This window comes from Solenopsis invicta, chromosome 10 (genome assembly GCF_016802725.1).
Source record: "Solenopsis invicta isolate M01_SB chromosome 10, UNIL_Sinv_3.0, whole genome shotgun sequence".
NCBI classification, from domain to species: domain Eukaryota; kingdom Metazoa; phylum Arthropoda; class Insecta; order Hymenoptera; family Formicidae; genus Solenopsis; species Solenopsis invicta.
In genome coordinates, this window is record NC_052673.1 from 17,151,195 (window position 1) to 17,172,420 (window position 21,226).

Consider the following 21,226-nt stretch of genomic DNA (forward strand, 5'->3'; position numbering starts at 1 on the left):
CTTTTTCTTTAGATAAACGAGCTCTCCATTCTTCCTCTCTTTCTCAGTGGAACGCGCGATTTCTGAGACACTTTGCTATCTCATTTAAATTCCAGGGTACTAGGCACGCTTAGATATCCATTAATTTCGATTTTCTCTGCAAGATTTAGTTCGATAAACTCGTCGGAATTTATATTCTGCTCGCGAAGGCATTAAATTAATTATCAACAGATTATCTCATCGCATAGGTGAGAGACCTATGAAATCTAGCTTTCTATACTATTCTACGAATCTTATAAATTTTAAAATATGAAAACCAAAAGATGACTTATTAATTCATTAGCTCAGATAATTTTCTATAAATATTTTCGAATAATATGGTTATATAACTACTCCAAGTAATTAATTTAACATTGAAGTTTATTATATTTTTCAATTTGCAAATATGATAAATATTTTAACAAACTACGAGAACAGGTGTGATACCGGACGAAATTGCGCTTTGCAGTTTCCCGTTTCTTTAAGACAGACGGGGCGGATTTCGTGTAGTGGCGGCAGAGGTAAAACGAGGCATCAGGCAAGGCCAAGGTAAAGGTAAAAGGTAAAGGAGGGGCACGGGGAATGCGGGACTCGAAGAGAAACCATGCGCGGCGAGCCGCGCAAAAGTCAACGAACCTAAATCGGCATGTACGTGATAATGCATATAATACACGGACTACTTCTTCCATAAATTACAACGTAATCCCGCGTTATATTTTTAATCGCGAAAACATGTGACGTAATAAACTTTAGATGCATAATCCTGACGTTTGCGAGATGATCATCCTCGATAAATCGTTTTGGAGCTCACGTATATTCAGATATATTGAAACAATAGTAAATGAAGAAAAAATCGATATATGACGGATATATTTAGACAAAACAAATAATTGAGAAATGGTTACCCTAATAAGGAATTAATATTACATTCCTCGGGCGTACGTCGATTTTCATACAAATATGATCTTACAATCAGTTTGAATCCCGCTGCGCGGAGCGGAAATCTAACTTATATCTCTCGCTGTTAAAAATCTCGATAGCTCGAGAAGAATGGTCGTATTTATGTAACGTATACGCGGACGTCATAGAGAGCCTCGCTGAGCTTCTGGCCGTGTACAGTTTATCACAGACAGAGGCAAACGACCGCCGCATAACTTACAGCGCGCATCGAGTCGTCCGCGAATAAACGAAGTTAACGGTTGATCGTCTCGTGTAAGATGCAGAATCAGTTTTAGGTTTCGCTTTGTGCCTGCTTCGCGTGACGGCCGTCACGTCTCGTGTACTCCTCTTTCTTAAAATAATATCGCAAGTCACTGTTGTGACACGTTCCCCTATTAAATAGCATTCACGCGCCACTGATGATATGATACAAAATGCACGAGGCATATTTTTTAAAAGTTCCAACGCAATACTGACTGCGACGTGATGACTCGTTGAATTCTCTCTCGCCTTTGAAACGACCTTTGATTCATACGAACTTGAATTCGCCCGACGTACTCTGCAGCAAAACGTCTAGCACGACGATTTCTTTCTAGAGTAAACGCCATTGTTCAGGTGATAGTTTTTTTGTTCCAACGCGTGAGCATGAATAACGTATCAGTACGACGAGGTACGAAACGTGATCTCACGGAATCGGGAAGCGAGTTTCGTCGGAATAATGAATTTGAGGCGCCGACACGATCGGAAAAAGAAATCTCGACCGACAATGTTCTCTCAAATGAGAAGTGGTGCATTCGGATCGAGTGCCAAGTACGTTTGCCAGTGTGTATCGCTTAATCCGCAATCATGCGTAAAATTTGCATAAAGGCTGCCTTTCGGCGCGACCGAACTCGCCACGCTGCAAGCTACGAGCAAAGTGCAAAGTGAAAGCCGCGAAGCTCCGCCGGCGAAGCTGGTTTTGCCTGTCACGTACAGCTGGTGAAATGCACAAACAGACAGATCGCTTCGTTTGTGGTCCTTTCCCGTAAAAATACACGAACCTAACAAGAGGCTATCGCCGATCAGAACTAATAATACTTTTCGTAAAATTGTCAGGAATAAGTAAGAGAAATTTACGACGAGAGACAAATGTTTTTTTTTTTTTTTACCTAACTTGATAAAATCTCAAGGGTAGAATGACAGAAATAAAATCTTAAATTTGAATTCCAAGAAGCCCATCTGTGGAACGTTTCTATTCAAATTTGTAACGCCTGTGCTTTCCTCTGACGCAAAGAAAATCATTGATGAAAGAACTCTATTTTATACTTTGTCCCCGATGCATGCTCGCGATTCGAATACAGAGAAATCGTATCAGTTACGTGAAGGAGTGCGAGTGAATATTCCGAATTGCTGCACCTGTAAGACAGAATACGATCTGACGGCGCATCGTCGACCTTTGAAAAGCGTCTTTCCACAGACAGAACTACCGAAAGAAGAAATAAACACGTCCGACCTCGTTGAAGCCCACTTCGCGCGAGCTCTTTTCCATTCCTCCTGTTTTTCACTCGGCGTAAACAATTTTAATAAATTAGAGAAAGGAAAAAAAAATTATATACAACTATGTAAAAAATTTTTAAATATATTAAAATTTTACAGTTATAAAACACTTTAAAAAAATTGTATTAATTAAGTAAAAAACACAATTGCCAGTTTTAGTATACATTATAATTTAAATATTCAGAAATTGTCATAATTTGCGAAAGAGTATAAAAATCCATGACATGTAAGATACAAAATTATAAAAATCTATGTTGCAAAAGTTTTCTTCTTTTTCAAATAAAACTTAATTGATTAAAATCTAAAAAAAAAAATTTTTTTTATTGGAAACTAAAAGTTTATTTAGAATTATATCTTTTTTTATATTAAAATAAACTTACTTAAATTGAAATTTAAATTTGTCATTAATCTTTCTTTCTATGTAAAGGATTGTTTTCTTTACGTACTATATACACGAAACTGCATATAACATCTCTTTCTGAATCTAAGATGAATAATATAATAATTATTTATAATATTTATATCACTTATACATTGTTACTTACCCGTAGTATCGGGTAAATTTGCTCCATAATGGCTTTCGTACAATTTTACTATTGCCTGGAGTAATAGGTTCTTAATCACTGTTTGTGTGGCACTTTCAACTACTTCAAGGTTTCTCCATGATAAAAATTTATAAATTGTATAAAATGTACTATGAATGTTAAATCGATTTTAAGAAATAACACTGTATACGTATCCGCACTGGTTCGCCGTTTAAGGCAATCTGAACTGCTTTGTATTTCTCTCGTGACTGTTAGATATTTATATTTCAAATATATGTTTTTGTATGTTTATCGAAATCATGTAAAAGTCAAGGAAAGAAAGATGATCGAACGAATATACAAAAGCCGTTACGGAACTAATTCCGTAATAAAATAAAACATTTCCGGACCTACGGATAAAAAAGAATGTAATTTAAATGAGATAAATATTATAAATAATTATCCATCATGTAGGTTCAGGATCGAGACGAGATAGAAAGGGAATCTTATTCTAATATAAAACTCGCGATTAACGATGTTGTATTTTTTTTTTAACAGAAGTATAGCTTTTTGAAAGGATGACGTCCTCTCTGTAAATATATTGTTGAATAAGTCATAGGGCTGAACGTTTAGTCATGCTCCGGAGAACGTATGTTGATGGGCTCCCGCGAGCGACGATGCTCGATCGTGACGAGAACAATTATAGGCTCACGGAAGCGTCGGCCGTGATGATTTGCACAACGCCCGTGGACAGCCGTCATTTTCCCTTCTGAATTCCATTAACGACTTGGCCGGTCAGCGAAAGTGCATTGACACGTCTCGAGCCGCGAGACGAAAGCGCTTTTCTGCGCGCGTCCTGTCGTATCGTGTCGTAAAACGACGTCGCTTCTTCGTAAGGCAAAAAAATGTCAACGACCATTTATGCTTAGTACGTTGTAAAAATTTATAAGACTCTTGGGTCGTAAAACTATTAGAAAGCGGGTGTTATACTCTCGCGGTCGGAAAAAGAGCCATGGGTACGTGACATGCGAGATGTCGTACGATTTCGTGAATAATAAGACGATAAGATTATGAGGCACAGGCGCATCATAGCTTTCTAATGATGGCCCTCGAGTGTTATGTGTATAGCTCGTTAACATGCCGCTCCTCGTAATCATCCGACATGAGCGTTTGATAAATTATTTATTAGTCTTCGCTTGACCTTATTTTACCGCGATCCTTTCGTATTAAATAACTTTAACCGCGCTTCTGTCATATTTTTAAGTTTTTCTCAGAGGTCTTGTTTACTGGGCACGAGAGGACATCTTTCATATTTGATAAATTTCCTAATAAACTCTCTCGCAACAGATATTTTCCAATGCGAATCTTACAGGTGATTAATGACATTTTCGCTGTTTTTGATAGCGCATCCGCACTTTCTACGTTTACGTTAGAAGTTCGAGTTATGCACGAAGAAATGTCCTCGAAGAAATGTTTACTCACTTGGCTTTGACCGACTCTGTAAGACGCGGGGTCGACATCGACGGTGAGCAGCATGTCTTCCACGGCGCGACGTTCGTCGGTCACGGGGCTTCCGGGCCGTGCGTTCAGGTCGCTTGATAACAATCCGAATCGACGTCTGAATTCACCCAAGCCCATATGCTTCGGGAATCCAACTTTGTGTAAACGAATAGCGTCGATGATCTGGCTTCCGCGAATCTGAACAAGCATATTAAAATATTAGATTCGATATTAGATCTTTTCTAAAAGAAAAAAAAAATTAAATGCTACTGGAATTAATTAAACTTTACAAGAAATGTGAATATTTAAAAAACATTTCTGTTAGCGTGTGAAATTGATACCTTTTATTGTTCTTACATATTGAGAAAAAAATTTTGCGTTGAAAAACTAAAATATCTAGATTACAAATATGTTATTGGACCGATAGTGTAACAACACAGTAATAGTAAGAAAGCCTTCATTGGTCGTAGCTAGGTCTTAGTGCTTTTATTTTTATTTATGTGATTTTGTATACTTCTCCGAACTCAACCAGAATGTGCGCCGAATTAATTTTCGGTCATAACACAGCATGTCGAGTAAGAATTAGTAATATCACTATTTATATTAAATTAATTAATTTAATATAATACTTGATGCTGATTTGCATCTATATACCCATTCCCCCCTGAAAAAACTGTAAGAAATTTATTGCAAAAAATAACACCCCACCCAGGGTTCGAACCTGGCACCTCCGGAATTGGACTAAAATATTTAGTCCAATACGTGCAACACTAAACATTGAGTTAATTCAACAATTATTATTTTTATTGTTATTATAATTATTTAATTGTACTAAAGAAGGTATAGTTTATTTATATCGATCATTAACATTTTTAAATAAAAAATTAACTAACTTAACTCGCGTCAACTCAATATTAGTTGGATGTATCAGACTAAATATTTTAATTTTTCAAAAAAATTTTTTCTCAAGATTTTATTTTTAATAAACTTTAATTTTCTGGTAAAAATTTTCCTCATAACGCTTCATATAATTTTTTACAATTTCTATAGTGTTTTATAACTTTATAGAAAATTCCTCAGATTTTTTTTATATGAATTGGAACACTTTTCAAAAGTGCTGCAAAAATTTACATTTTTTTATATATTTCTTTATAAAAGTATTATAAATTTTAAAAGGAATATTTTTAAAGTATCTTATTTTATAATTATTAAAAAAACTCATAGAATCTGAAGAAGTTTAAAGTTTTTTTTTTCCCAGAAATTCTTACAATTTTAAATTATGAAAAATCTTATGAGGGATATAAGAATTTTTTTCACCAGATTAAATTATAACTACCTGTGATCGTAGAAGAGGCACATTGATGACGCTGTCCTCACTCTGATTCGATTTCACAGAGAGGAGACTCTTATTGTCGGTGCAACCAGCATTATGTTGAGGCAGAAAGCAATGCACAAACTTCACGCGAGTTCTCCGCAGTGTTTCCACGAGGCCATCCTGGAAACAATTAATGCTTGTACTTTTCCACTTATTGAGTCGGGGTCGTATAAATAAAGCGAGATAAAGAATCGCCGTATTGTTTTTACTAGATAGAGAGTTATAAAGAGCAAAATCAGCAACAGCGCAAGGTAATATCCGAACGTCGTAATGCAGATTTCACCGAACATTTTCAGCGAGTATCTCGCGTTTCGCTCAGGGCGAAGGTCAATTCGCCTTAAGCTAGCTTACACGACGCCAGTGCGGCCTTGCGATAATGTTTTATGGAACACGCGATAATAGTCTGATCTTTGACTCCGCGTCGACCAATCGCAAATAGCGGCAAATAGGGGAACGAATCAACTATCGATGCCGTGAACATTTCAAGAGTGATCCGAGAAAAATCGAAAACTCGTTTGTAGGAGAGAAAAATTTAAAACGCTACTGATTCAAATTGCCATATAAAAAAAAAATTAATACTCACTACAGTGAATTTCACTTGTAGACAAACGTTCTTTCTTTTTACGGCCGTGAATGTCCTTCGTATACTCGAGGCTCGTCTCAATGATTGCGAGCCTTCGAGTCCCGGCATGGAATTGCATAGAGCACCGGAAACTCCAGCACCCCGAGCACTTACGAACAACATGCTCACATGTTCTCTAGAATTTGAATAACATAAATATACAATATAACGACGAAATTTATTTTTTATTTATTTAAATTTATTTATTTACTAACTTATTGGATTGTAGTTGTTAAAAAGAATTTAGATAAACGAGTATGCAATATTACCTTGTGCTTTCCTGAAGTAGTGTAATGGCACTCTTGGCAACGGGATTTTCGCGTGTAGCTTTAAGCCAACCGGTCGCGGTGTAAAGCACAGGATTTGTTCCCAGTAAATGTTGCAAAACGAATTGATTGTTGCCCGGCGCTTTTCGCAGAAGCATTTGATGATCTATAACATATGTATCTTGTAAACACTACCGCCTTACTTGTAAAATTCATAATTAATATAAATATCGATGCCGGGAAATTAATCTTACCTCGGTCTCCATAATGAGAAAAGAGACGATCCAGGAAGGTTTCGTCGCTGCCTCCAGGACACACGGTCTCCTCGTCCAGCAGCCAGAGTAATCCTTTTCGTTCCATTTGTCTGCTGCCGCTAAGATCACTTTGACTAGTTCGTAACATTGTCGCGCTTTGCGAGCTTCCACGATCCAAAAGAGAAACCAAACCTTGAGGCGATCCAATGCCTTCTTCATCATAATCGTCCTCGTAATCTACGTCGATGCCTTCCTGGACGTATCTGATAAATTTTTACACACTCAATATCCGAAATATTTATCTAGTAACGCTCGATATAAAAAATATTAAAAAATTAGTTTTATAACGCTATATGAACAATACAAATAATTTTTCTGATATTTTTAAAAAAGATTAAAATGCAAGAATCTATTTCTCATGTTTCGTACCTATCTTTTGGGGCTACCAACGTAGTATGATGAAATAGTAATTGTAGACGTTCCTGCAGATAATTGTGACAAAGATCTTCGAAAGTTGCACCGGTTTGTCGGCCGCAAGAGGCAGGATTTTGAAAACCTGGTGAATCACACAGCAGTAGAGATGAGACTGTATGTACAGCGGATGATATGGATCTAAAAAATAACAAGAGCATTACTAACAAGATACTAAGCCTAGAGTAATATAAATACTGATGAAAAGCCGTTGTAAATTGAATTTTTACGTTATTGATACCGCTCGAACTTTTCAAAAAATATATCATAAGTTATCAATCATAATTTTTTTTTATTATTTCACAGATAATATATAAAATATAATATAAATAAAAAACATTTATAACATTTGAAAATTATTCAACGAGCAAAATTTATTCATCAATTCACTCACTTGTTAATGAGAGCCGCGACGCAGTGGAAGACTTCGGAGTAAAGTCCGACCAAAAGTCCCTCCAGTGCGTCAAGTCCCATGACATCTTTGCCCTGTTCCGTTGGACTGGGCGTTCTCAGAGCCGGTCTCGGAGTGCTCGGTGTTCCGGCACCCCCTCCGTTAGTGGAGAACACTATTCGACTCAATTCCTCCACCGTTGTGCCTAAAAGATTGGCGGCTTTCTCCGCGCATTCAACTCTCGCGAACTGCCACCTGCTCTGCGAGCTAGTGCCGGCTTTCACGGCGCCAGCACAACTCAAGTGATAAATGCCGGCCAGCACCAGCCAAATAACTTTCTCGTCGGCCTCGGAGATGCCGAGTATCCTAAACGCAGCGACGATACGATTAAATTCGACCATAGCACGCTGTTTGTCCTCGTGTTTCTGCAGGGGCGTGACGAAGGGATTGTTTTCGGCGACTAGATTCGTGAGGTGTAACTCTTTCCTTAGCGCACCTTCCGCACCCGCCAGTAGACGGTAAACGGCGTGAAACGTCGGATCTCCGTTTGCTCTTCGACCTATCCTCGACTTCTCCAGGAGCAACACCTTGTGACAAAAAATAGAAGATATCATTCATTTCGCATTTTTTTTTTTTTTTGTTTTTTTGTAAGAGAACAAGTGGCAAAAGAGGAGATAAAAACAAGTGTGTTTTTCTTCTTACTTGTAGAGAGGCCGATGCAATTTGACCCGACTGGTCGAAGTCGAGACTGAAGAGTTGCGTGAAACGTGTCGCATTTGAATTCATATGCGTTCTACTATTTCCAAAGGCCTCAAGAACAGTAAACAGCGCATTAAGCTTCTCGATTGTTAATATCTGTAAAAGGGAACTTGTTTAGAAATGTTCTCTACAGAAAGTGTTCATATCATATTTCCACACTTTTACTTGCCTTGTTAACCGTACCAGCAGCCAGCACGAGATAATGAAGGGCGTGTTTGAAGTTCGTAGTTTTTCCCGCTCCACTACGCCCGAGGAAAACCAAAGAATGGTCCCTGCGTGTCGCTAGCATTCCTCTGTAAGCCGACTGCGCTGTGGCATAAATATGCGGTGGCATATCCTCGCTTTTGCAACCTCGGAACATGAGCGCGACCTAAAATAAGGGGAGTGGTAAGAATTTTAATTTAGATAAGAATCTCAAATGTGAAAACATAACTCAGATACGAAATTTTTATTGGGATCTGGATCGACATAAAATGTTTGTTTTTTTTTATAGTGCATAAATCTGTCATAATATTGCACTTTTATAATTTAGCCAAATTGTCAGATCAATCGGAGAACTGTGATATAAATTGAAGTGAGCTTCCAAAGCGGCCTTGCCTTTTCAGAATAAATTGCCAATGGTGCAACCGGATTGATAACGATCATGCTGTCTCCCGCGTACGTGTGTATCAAGTTACTAGCGTAACGCTGCCGTAGCGTGTGCAGAACGGATGATTCATTCAGAAATCGCAGCTGGGAAAGTTCCTCGGCTTTATCGAACTGAGGTGGATTGGCCTAAACAGATGCAAACAACAGATAAATTATAGTGATGAATGAGATGCAATTATCGAATCGTTTAATTTCGATCGGTAAGCGTGCTTAATAAGCACGCGGTCGAGAGTTAATTGCAGGAAGTAATCATAATACCTTCTCCACGTCCTCCTCGTCCACGAGCAACTCCTCTCCGGAGGTGGTCAATCGGATCCTCAGTTTTCCTGTGTCGGGATCGGCGGAACCGCATCTCGTGGCTGGAGTAAAACCGCCGCGATGCAATAACCAGACTTTTTCGGAAGTTAACCACGCTTGCTCCTGCGCCAGATGCTCTTCTGATCGCGCCTGTGCAACGTCAAAAAGAAACGAATAAAATATCAGCGCACGCAAATTATCTCTAGTGCGTTCTCTAAATAAGCGCAAAAGAATGAGAGAATATTTCTTATACTCAATTGAGATTCGCCATAAAAGAAATAAATAAAGTTTATTTTCAAATCGTGAGAAGATTGAAAAACTCAATCTTTTTTAATATGCCGATTCAACGAGTCAATCTTCTTTAGGTGTAATTGTAAGCTGTCAAAATTGTAATTTTCCACACAATTCTCGAGTGTATCTTATTATCAAGAAAACATTCAATGCGTTACGCTAATTGAATCGTCTACGTTCTTCGAACGTCTTCGCTTTCGCAGTCACGCGAGTTCCTCGCCCTTTTTTTTCCACGAAGCAAACCGACCATGTAGTCTTGAGCTTTATCGAAGTTTCCCCGCCGGCAATTTACTAAGCACGAGGCCAGCGAGGACAGCTCACACCTACACGATAAAATTGAATCGGCGTCGTCCTCGACGATCTCGTCTTGCTACCGGCGGCGGTTTGTCGCGGTGGATCGTTATGAAACGTCTTATTGCGTGGCTACGCGGCGTATTACGACTACAGACGAACGAACCTGCGTACCATTAACTGCGGCTACTCATTAACATCCAAATGGCATTCGCTTGATCCTTTCTATTTCTATCTTCCCTCATTTCACGTGTCCTTCTATCCCTCTTTAAACTGAAATGACTTATCTTAAAGGTATGAGAAATAAACTTCATCGATTTGTCACTTTGTATAAAAGCAATGTCTATATTGAGATGCGATAAAATACAAACGTTCTCATTAGCAATATTGGAAATTTTTATTAAAGCTTGCTATCGGTACATTCGATTACCGATTACTTATAAGTATAAGATATTAATTAAAATTATGTAATTGGTCACATGGTTTGTTTGTTAAATTTACACAAACGAAAGTTAAACGTGTTTCCGTGATTTTATTCTCTTTAAACTCGTGAATCACCGTGTCGGTGCAGCTGCGAGTTCTCGCGTATCGATTTCCGCATCGAGCAACTGCAGAGCGGTGACTCGCGTATGGTTCCACCAGGTAAGGAAGACAGACATTGAGTTTCCTGGTACATACATTACTATGTATCAAGACTCGCGGTCTCATTGGTAGCGTACAACGCGCCATTGTTTCACGAATACGCGGTAAACGCCGCTCCTTCAAAGGCCTAAACGAGAGGATTGTTTGAATATTACGAGTTTGCCCTTTAAACGCGTTTCACACGTTTCGCGTTCTCACGCGATGACAATTTGCCAGAAATTTCCTGGATTCTCTGAAGGCGCGTATTACATCGGAGATGAGGCTTTATGTACTCTAATCACATGCATTACACAGAACATTTCAATTCGTTTCATCGAAATTAGTAGTCCGATGAAAGACGGCGTGATTTCTAAGAGAAATTAATAGATGAAAAACCGTTTCTTGTATCCCGTATTATTTCCAAACCTTTCGTATCTCATCAGAATTATCAATATTTTCTTCGATCATTTTCTATTTGATAAAAATTATTTTTTGTTGGTGACCTCAACAACCTGGAAATGAAACTATCAATTTCCTTCGAGTCCTTCATAAAACGTACCTCGTCTGTTTGCGGCGTCACTCTGCTTTCCAAAAGGACTTCGAGACGTTTCATGCACTCTCCTTCGTCCTTCGCGCGGTTTTCTCCGTCACTTTTCACACTCTTCGTTACGTTTGATCCTACTTTTCCATTCTCCCGTATTCCCCGTCTTATCTTCCTGGCCAGGGCCATCTCGAACAACTCTTCCCATTCGATAATATCTTGAATCGGTTTCGCGCATCTTTGGTGACCCGGCCGACTTCGCTTCGTTACTTTCTTCGAATTATTGGCCCAGCTATTCTTGAAACCAAACATCCGGAGCCCATTGTCCGTGCACGGTATCCTCTGTTCTATTTCCGCCGTGATTCTGTGCCACTTACGTTCCTTCGGCGTTCTGATCACGTTGCTATCATCCCAGCCCTTCTCCATCTTTTTGATATTGTCGTTCACGCTTCCTACGCGCAACGTATCCGCCCAGCTCTCCTTTTTGAAGCTTTTGCTAGCACGTAACGACGGCGAGCACTGATTGTTTCCTTTGCTCCTCTCTTTGGCATTGTATCTGATACTCGGCGTTCGTTCGAGTCCGCGATTCGAGTTAACGGTTCGATTTTCCGAACAGCCGTTCTGCCCAATCTCAGAGGAGTGCATGCTGTCGCTGTCGCTGCATTCCCACGAGCTGGTACTATTTCTGCTGTGCTTCCTGTCAAGAATAACGCCATTGCTCGAAACGCTGAACTCGTGCTGCTTCGAGAAATCCTGTGCCGGTGATTTTGGTATTTTTTGCGGGAGAACATCTTGACGATTATGTTTTTTAGCTATCCCACTAGCGTGAGCCTTGCCTCTGCAAGATCTGTGAAGAAGATGATGCGCACCGAGCGACATATTGTCAACTTCATCTCTGTTGCGCGGCATCTTCTTGGTCTGTCTTCGAGAAGCAGGTTTCACGTTGTCACTTTCCCAAAGCAATTATCACTAATCCCGACGAGGTTCCTCTCACGTCGCCTGCGGACTTTCTGAGGTTTGCTTGAGAATTCACATGTATAGAATTCTTCATTAACCGTCGAAAGCCGAATATTTCTTCATCACTTAGCGCGATAACGTGAGATTATTTCTTTGATGTAAGTTGTTTGCTAATCATGATACTTGGTGTCATGCTACTATATATATGTCCTTCTTGATTGGTATCCATTTGTCATTAGTCATCATTATTTTCCTATTTGCTCCATATTTTTCTTGAATTAAGCAATCGACAGAAAACATCAATTAATTTCCACTCGCAATTCACTACATGACATATTTTCTCGAGCAGTATCGCTGATCACTGACATCGAACTCTCTCGGTCGAGATGTATTAAATCATAAAGATGCAAATATCATCGCGCGAGTCCGTCAATTCTTCGGAACGTTTCTCTCGGTTTTCGTTTTAATGCGTTTCAGCAAATAACTCGCATCCGCGAGAACCGAGCCGCGACTTCCTCCAGGAGGTCCTTTCATCGAGACGACGACGACGACGATCACGAGGACAGGACTCGATCACGAGGAGCATCACGGAGATCGCCCGAGTGTCGACTGAAGCAACGCTGGTGTTCCGAGACAGAGACAGGTCCTCTCGTTGAGGAGAACCGAGGAGAACGAGAGAGGCGTGTGCCCACGAGAGCCGCCCGGGAGTTCTTTCTCTCCATCACGAAACGTAATTCTCCCGCTCGCTCTCCACGTTCCTCCGTCTTCGTCTCCCGCTTCCGTCGCGCAGATGTCCCCTCTCTGTCCCCCTCTATCGCTCAGTCGACCGTACGCTCGGCTTTGGTTACTTCAACGTCCTTCCTCCGCGATTTGTATAGACGGCAAACAGTCGGCTAGTAGGCCGATCCGATTCCGGGGCGATCGCACATCGAGATGCAATTAGCGCAAATTCGAAGATTCGGGCGAGATAACTCGACATTAAAAATCGCGTGTTTTTTTTAAGACGGTATTTGGAGCGTTTGGTTACAAAAAGACCAAGTCTATAATTCTCTACTTCCAAAACAACTTAAAGGCTTAATTTTACATTTAATATAATATTAAAAATATTAGTATGTTCATCTATTTAATCTATACTAAATTTAGCTTAAAACTAAGATGTATTCATTGTCTGAAGTTAAATGACAAGCTTCCTCTTAGAGGCCACGGAACCCAACCTACGGAAGCGTAACATGAGTGCAACCAAGAATTGTTTCTGAGAAATACTCGACTCGATCATTTGCTTCAAATATATGTAGTCGTCTACCGCGCAAAGCTCCCGCGCTTTCAAAAGCTCCGAACGAGAAGCGGAGAAAATACCGGGAGTGTTATAGAAGTGTTTATATATAGCTTTCCTCTGCAGAAGGGAGTTCTGGCAGGCACGGGAAATGTATTATTTGACTCCCGGTCTAGTCTTACCTTGTAACATAGAAATTATACGATAATTTCTTTTTTTACTAATTTCATACTCTGCATTTCGCATTTTTGCATTTTCTAAAGATACGTTCTGCTCGAATACTCTCGAGTATCTTTTATTTTTTATTCAAGTTTTACGCTCCGCAGCTATGGAATTACACTGTCGCGACATCTTTATTTTGCGATTATAGAGTTATGATTACAGAGTGCCGATAAGAAAATCGATCTTTCAGGCCCGAGGAAAACGTTCGCGGCATCGGTCACGTGCGGTGCGTCGAAGCGACGGCTCCGGTGCGTGCAACGCACGTGCCGAGGCAGAAGCGCATTCGTGAAGATTCGAGAGAGCACCGGACTGCTATTTTAAGAAACTCGTAACACGCGAGATTGCGTCCAACCAAAGCGAGTTACCCGCGGCGGGCGGACATTGCCGCAAGCATGCGTCTGTACAGAAAGACGTAATATAACGGCGCAGCCGGTGTTTAACTCTTTGCGGTCCGGGTATCACTGCCGCGGCCATATTAGTCGCAAGCAACAGCCGCAGAATTTCTCGATGTACATACGATAATTCGCTTCGAGTATCGGCAGTCTCCTACACGTATGCGTTACGATGGCGTATCGGTTGTAACGAGGTAATTGATAAGGCAGCTCTCTCCTCTTTTAGCTTCTTTCCTTATATCAGATGGAAGTCGCGGGGCAGCACCACTTGGAAGAGACAATACCATTCAAGGACGCGTACCGTTCGATTGACGGTGAGGAAAGAGGCAATTAGTTTTCTAAACGCGCTATTCTAGGTTTTAAATTATGCCAGAGCGATGACGCACCGTTGTCATTGTTTGAATGGTGTGTGTATTCAATGCGGAGACGAGGAACGTCGTGAATCGATCGCGACGTGGGTGGATTGCTACACGACAATTTCTCCGTTACATTTTGTCGACGGCGCGTAGGACGCGGTCGTATCGATGAATTAGAAGCAGGTAGAAAAATTTACATACAGCGTGCACCCCTCAGGCCAGATTTCCTAAAAGGAAGAGCGATTTGGGTTGACGCGGAATCGTCGCGGCTTGTAATGACTTGGCACGACTTAATTGGACGATTTCACGGAAATAATTTACCTTCAATATCATAATAGTTATAAAACCACATGGACACACACACACACACTTTAAAGAATTTTACTATAAAATCACCAAACTATTTTATAACATAAAATAGTTTTGTTAGATTTTGTTAAAGATGTAATAAAATTCTTCTAAGTGTTGTCTCACGACTATCATAACTTTGGCTTGTATACAAGAATAGGAAAAAATTAAAAGCTAACAGCCGCGCAATAGTGCGATTAACTCGTAATGCGTCAGTAAATCGTTGATATGATCAGAGAGGTTGAAATTAGTAGCATGCAAAATGACGTAGGCATATCTGGTATGAGTGTCTCGCGTAACACACGTAATTATCATCCTCAATAATTATCGATATCGGAATGGCCTTTTTTTTATTGCGACATCTGTCGATTGAGGCTCGTTAGTGCGAAGCTTTTGCATAGTTTCAGAGGTTTCCTGCCAAGAGTGGCTCCTGATTTGAACGACGCGGCGTTTCTCACGGTGCGCGATGTGTGACCGGGCTTCACGGTTACATTGTTTCGTGCAGCGACTCGCGCTATGCGCCTTTTTACGCTGCGCTTACTGGAGAACGGAGCGGCAAGGAGATAGGTGGAACAACTGGAATTAAAGTGTAGGTCGAAACGGCCGGTGATCCCTCGCTGCGGCGGACCGCGCGAGTGCATAACATACGCGACAAACAAGGCAAACTTGATTTGACGCGTCGCATTTAACGAACAATTGGATTTCAATAACCGTTACCTTCTAACGTAACACGGCACGGTTGCTGTCCTGTTACGCTTGCGAGTCTCATACTCACTGTCTCAAGGAAATTACGATCAATTTAGAGATTAATGAATCTATTATTTTACATAATTAAACGTCATAAAGGTAAATCGTTGGTATTTTGCGTTTAATAATTATTGGGATAAATACAGCATAAATTTCGATAAGAAGCTATCGAAAATACCGATAGAATCCGGGGAAGGTCGTTCGAGGCCGCACCAGGTTCTTGAAAAAAAAGAAGTGAAATGGAAAACGAGTCCTTTAGTCGCTCACGCTGCGGGAATTGCTAAACCGACCTTGTGCGTTGTAGCGATTTGCGTAGGCGTGGTTGCGGCCAATGAAGTTGTAAGCGGTGGATTTAAGAAAGGTATCCAATTCCATACGAAAGAAAAAGAGTCACGAAATTTAAAAATTCAAGAGAGAAGTCCAGAACAAGAAAAACATTTTTTTCTGAACGAAGTCGATGTTATTAATAATAGCTTTTAGACGGACAGAATCCGAAAAGAAAAAACAGTGATAATGACGATCCTAAGCTAGCATTTGACCACAAACTAAATGTTGTTTTTGATCTGCGGGCAAAAGAATAACGTTCGGTGACTCACGGATTGACAGGCAGACCGGATTGACTGGTACGGTCATAGCAGACGCGAGTCGTAAATCTATAACAGCGCGCGCGTACTTGGAGCCGCGCAGTGCGAGTAATATGCTTACACGAACGCATCTAAACCATCTTGATCCGATTTGAAACAAGCTTGAACGACTCCTATAGAATCCATGCATACATTCGTTACATCTACTCGCGATATCGCTGTTCCACTTTCCGAGCATTATTCATTGATTCTTCAAAAACCTCGACAAAGCTGTGCATTGTCAAATTCTTTGGCTCCTCAATACATGAGTTCCAAATGATTTTTACAAAAAGTTAAACGCTCGTTGACCAATGCGTGGTACACGCTTTATTTTCTAAGAGGGACAAAAAAAGAAATTTAAAAGGTTGGTACTAGCAGAGTAGTATTAAAGTATTAAAACCTTTTTGCCAGTAGCATATTTCTCACTTAGCTCACTTGTGCACGAACCACCAGGAAGTGCTTTTAGGAAAGTCTTTTAATGTACGTTGCAAAGGGTGAAAATCTGGTTGCTGTTAGCAATGTCAGAAAATCACCTCATGGTCTATCCATATGTCTACTAAGTATGCACAGAAAATTGTGCTCACAAAAGGAAGGTTGAAAGAGAAGTATTAAAAAGTTCACTGAAAATTTTTGTGTGAAGATACATTTTTTGGACTCCTTCTCTTTTCTCACCTGAAGTTTCCTAGGTTTATGAATACATAATGAGAAATAAAGGATATCATTTTTCAATACTCATACGAGGAAAAGATCATTTATGTTAAGACTGATTATCCGCAATTCTTAAAAAGCGTCTAGTTTCTTTCGGAAAAAATTAGTTCTATTAATGCTCATGTCGCGAGAGGAGAATTAATTTATCGGCGGGAGTAAAAGAGAACATCGGGAAGTGTACAGCATCCACACGGAGGCGACGACGGAGGCAAAGAGGCGGTGTCAGAGAGGCGCCAGGAATCAGCCGGAGCGTAATGCACGCGGCATCTCTCGCCTATCGCAATCATGATGCCTCTCGCTACGAGCCGCTGATGGCGCGCGACGGTCGGGGGTATAACGCGTTAACGCCGTCTCGCATCAAACGTGGGCAGATAAGAGGGCGGGTGCACGCATACGTATGTACGTACGTGGACTTCCAAGCCACCGCGATTACGTGCATAAAATACAAATTACGCCCGTCGTGTCGCGCCGCGCCGCGAACACGGCGACCGACTTCGCCTTTTGCCCACCGATCGCAACTGCATGCAAATTTATTCGCAGCGGTACAGCGGCTGCTCAAGTGGCCTATTCATTTTTGCGAAATAGCACGACGCCGATGAAAAGTTAAGCGGTGCGCGCCGTTTCCATTTGGATTTTACGTATTCGCCTCTCGAATTCATTAAATTTGAAGATGCCTCTGTAATTATAATAATTCTCTGATTAAAATTCGGGTCGTCCGGCGACCATCTGAGGCCGAATGAAGGATAAAAGGTTTCGTTATTTATATTTTCGCTCCTGAAGCTTGATATCGCGCTTCACCAACGCCGTACGCCAGCAATAGCTCGCAAAGTCATAGACGCGTACGATGAGGGGCCGTTAAACTCGAGCGGCCCTCCGCTCGCGTGGGCAACCCACTTTTTTTTCGATATTTATAGGCAATAAGCTGACGTCATTAAAAGACTGTAATCGTAGGTGCATCGTCTTAAGTATCACGTTATCGCGCGTTTTCTTACCGCGAGAAAATTCCTTATCGGCAGCAACGTTTGCATCGATCTAAAGAGACGTAATGAATTTGTGGCATAACGAGTCATTAACAAGTCGAAGGGGTTAACGACTTCGGCGGGTCTAACGGTGCGCGATTTTCCGGATGGAAAAGGAAACCTCGGCCGCACTCTCGTACGCGCGCGGCGGAGATATGATTATTGGCCTACATATCGCAACGCGCGGCGGGGATCCCCCGGCGATCGACGATGTTATCGCACGTATACCCAGTACCTTCCTCGCGGGCGTAATAATAGTGCTGCGGCGGTAACGGCGTAATTACTCACTACGTAGCGCGTAACATGCAATTCTAATTACGTAATTTGACATTTACGTAGCCGATACGTCGAGGCAGAGCGGGCGGGCGAGCGAGCGAGCGAGCGAGCGAGCGAATCGTCACGCCGCACCGTGAGAGAGCGGAGAGCTACACGAGGACGTTGCAAATCGTGTACCACCCCGAGCAACTATCAACTCCGCATTTTGCAGCTGTGTGCAGATCTGCATCTAGCGGCATTCGCCGGGTTCTTCGATTAATAAGATCATAAGATTGTCGGTTTGTGATTTTTTCCACCGGAGCCGACACCTCTCAGACCTTTAATATCCAATCGAGGTGCGATCGTTCTCCAGTTGATCTCGGAGATAAAGTTCACGTTACCGCGAAATGACGAGAGACAAAACGAAAAATTCTAGGAAAATTCTACGTCGAATATTTGAATTTCATTTTTCAGTCAAAGTTTCGTGGATCTTTTTCAAGCTGTATCTTTCTAATCTCTCTCTTTCTAATTAAGACAGACCACGCAATCTATTTCTGCAGTGTAAGCAATACGGATTTTAAAAGAGAGCGTCGCATAGATAGGTCGGAATTTTTATTCGATGTAGACGTAACAAACTTTTGAAAAAGGTGCTTCCATTGCAAAGTAGAAACAGTACTGTTGCCCGCCATATTTCGCGATGTTCTCCACAACAGCAGGTCGGCAGCACGTTCTTTGCAGTACCGCCATACTGTCGTCTTTATCGACTGTCAGTAAACGTGCACATTCCACTGCGCATTTTAACACCACCATAAGTCGCACTTTGTTAAAGCTAATTGTCAATTACGGCATGTCGTTGCTCGTGTCCGACGTGCGTGCAAATTGCGCAGCGAGCAACGACGTCCGTATTCATGACGATCGTGTGCATTTCATACCCAAGACAATTGCGTTATTTCGCAAATGGATTTCTATTATTTCTGTTCAAGCGAGACTGACAATCTGATGTTAAATCTCGAGATCGACGGGAAAGATTAAACAACTGAATCAATTGTGGTGACAAATTACAGAGTTTGCTATCAAAGTAAACCATTCTACACGTTCACTGCGAGGCCTACGGGAGTGTTTACACACCGGACAGATGTGTTATTTCTTCATCTCCACTCTGTGAATTCACATCGAGATAGAATATCGTCAAACTGTCGCCGCAAGCTTTAATAACGTATACGAATCCTGTTACAGCATTCCAAGAGCGTCGTACAAAAATATAGTTACGTTTAATGTATATTTTGACATAATGCAATTGGCGTTTCACGTTTATCGATGAATCCAGAAATGCGGATCTGGATACCGCTCGTTCTTGGCGTGTTTGTTTGCAACGGCGCTTCGATCCCAATAACGAGTAGGAATACGCATTGCTTCGCGTGACAGTTTAATTTAATGAAGGCAGCTCGAAAACCCGCAAGCTCGACTATCAGCGAAGCCGCGGAATGAAAGAGGGCGTCCAACGTGTGCGAGAATAATGCGGCACACATGTTCATTTCTGCTAACAATGCAAGCGTCAGTCTCGAATCAACGTGTATCTATTCTGATACTTATCTCTGCGATTTATACAAGTGTCGCTCATTTATGGTTTATAGTAACTGCATATGGTTTCAGCTTCCGAGCGATATAACGCAAGCTGTTCGTCGCATTCGAGGAAATGTGTTGGATATCTTTCGTCTCAGAAATCCGCCCAATCTAATTTTTTTTCAATTAAAATCGAGAAAATCTCATAGTCGGTCATAGCGAGACCTTGGGGTTGAAGTAATGTTTCTTGTGTGATTTTACATTCAATTCTTCTATCTTCTTTCCAATTCTTTTTTCTCTTTGAACAATAAATTTTTTTCTACATATATTCTCTGAGACTTAATCTGCATGATGCATTGTCCGTGAAATGCCGTGACCAAGTCGCCGCTTTAAAGACTGCATTTTCTTGTAACAGGCTACGCCTGTAGTTTAGATTACAGCTCGAAGTTCGGCGGAAACGAGGTATTACGGTACGAGGCAGTAGAGATGTACCGTTATGCGATTGCTATGCCACTGCGCCGCTCTAGGGAATGTGGGTGGAAAGTGAGCGTCTCTCCACTATTGTCTTCCCCTTTCCTCGCTGTCGCGTCGCGCTGCAGCCCTGTCGCATTCCGCTGCAATTTTGTGCCCCTTTTGCGTGTCATCCTTTTATTTCTTCGCGTATCCCTCGCTAAGTCGATTGCGTTTTATCTCATTATTCATGCTCCCTTTATTCTTCGGCCCTCTTTTCACACTTGACGCGCGCCGTTGTCGTAGAAATTATTCAAACTATAAAGCTATAATGTATATATTGGAATATATAAGGAACGTAGATAGGAACCTAAAGGAACCTGATAATACGATGAATAATTTAACTTTGACGAATGAGGTAGTGGAGAAACTTAGATGATACAAGTCAAGAAACTTATCATTTGCATTTTTCAACATTTTCTATTTCTTCGTGAAGAAAATTTTCGTGTGTTAAAAATTTGAGAAAATTTAACGGTCTAAAAATTTCTCTACTTGTATTTCTATCGTGGAACCTCGGCAAACTTGACTCATAACATTTAAGCACTAAACGCTAAGACGATGAAAAATGGCTTACTGTATTTTGATGAAACCGTAAACTGCCGGACCGGCGAAGCGTGCCGCCGCGGATGTTCGCAGGTGCCAATTCGACTTGACGTCCATCACAGCCGCGTCTCGATAATTCCGATAGCTCGGCGACTGGCTGCACCTGCAACGAAATCGACACAATATTATAATGCGTATGCATCACGCAAGCGTGCCCTTGAGCGTGTCGACGATTGCGGTAAAATTCATTTATGTTAGTTTATGAATAGTCATGTCATGAACGTTCGCGATAAATGAAGCGATTAAGGCGTTTGCTTCCTTTAAAAGAGGGACATGGACGTGGATGTAAATTATCCAAGTGCCTAT

General features: G+C 41.1%; 1 protein-coding gene across 4 annotated transcripts in view; it reads right to left on the minus strand.

Annotated features, from left to right (window-relative positions):
- The window catches only part of LOC105197905 (unconventional myosin-XVIIIa), a 53,124-nt gene that overhangs the window by 23,434 nt on the left and 8,464 nt on the right, over positions 1 to 21,226 (minus strand). For 3 of the 4 annotated variants that reach the window (XM_039454644.1, XM_039454643.1, XM_039454642.1), the window contains exons 5-16: positions 20,892 to 21,023; positions 9,562 to 9,750; positions 9,253 to 9,429; positions 8,825 to 9,025; positions 8,599 to 8,751; positions 7,900 to 8,483; positions 7,464 to 7,646; positions 7,035 to 7,297; positions 6,784 to 6,946; positions 6,476 to 6,650; positions 5,854 to 6,012; positions 4,500 to 4,715 (exon numbers count right to left, since the gene is read on the minus strand). In XM_039454644.1, the coding sequence (XP_039310578.1) occupies positions 4,500 to 4,715; positions 5,854 to 6,012; positions 6,476 to 6,650; positions 6,784 to 6,946; positions 7,035 to 7,297; positions 7,464 to 7,646; positions 7,900 to 8,483; positions 8,599 to 8,751; positions 8,825 to 9,025; positions 9,253 to 9,429; positions 9,562 to 9,750; positions 20,892 to 21,023 (2,595 nt within the window). Of the gene's footprint in view, positions 1 to 4,499; positions 4,716 to 5,853; positions 6,013 to 6,475; positions 6,651 to 6,783; positions 6,947 to 7,034; positions 7,298 to 7,463; positions 7,647 to 7,899; positions 8,484 to 8,598; positions 8,752 to 8,824; positions 9,026 to 9,252; positions 9,430 to 9,561; positions 9,751 to 11,362; positions 13,373 to 20,891; positions 21,024 to 21,226 lie in introns of those variants that run through there. The other variant, XM_039454645.1, reaches the window with a different exon arrangement.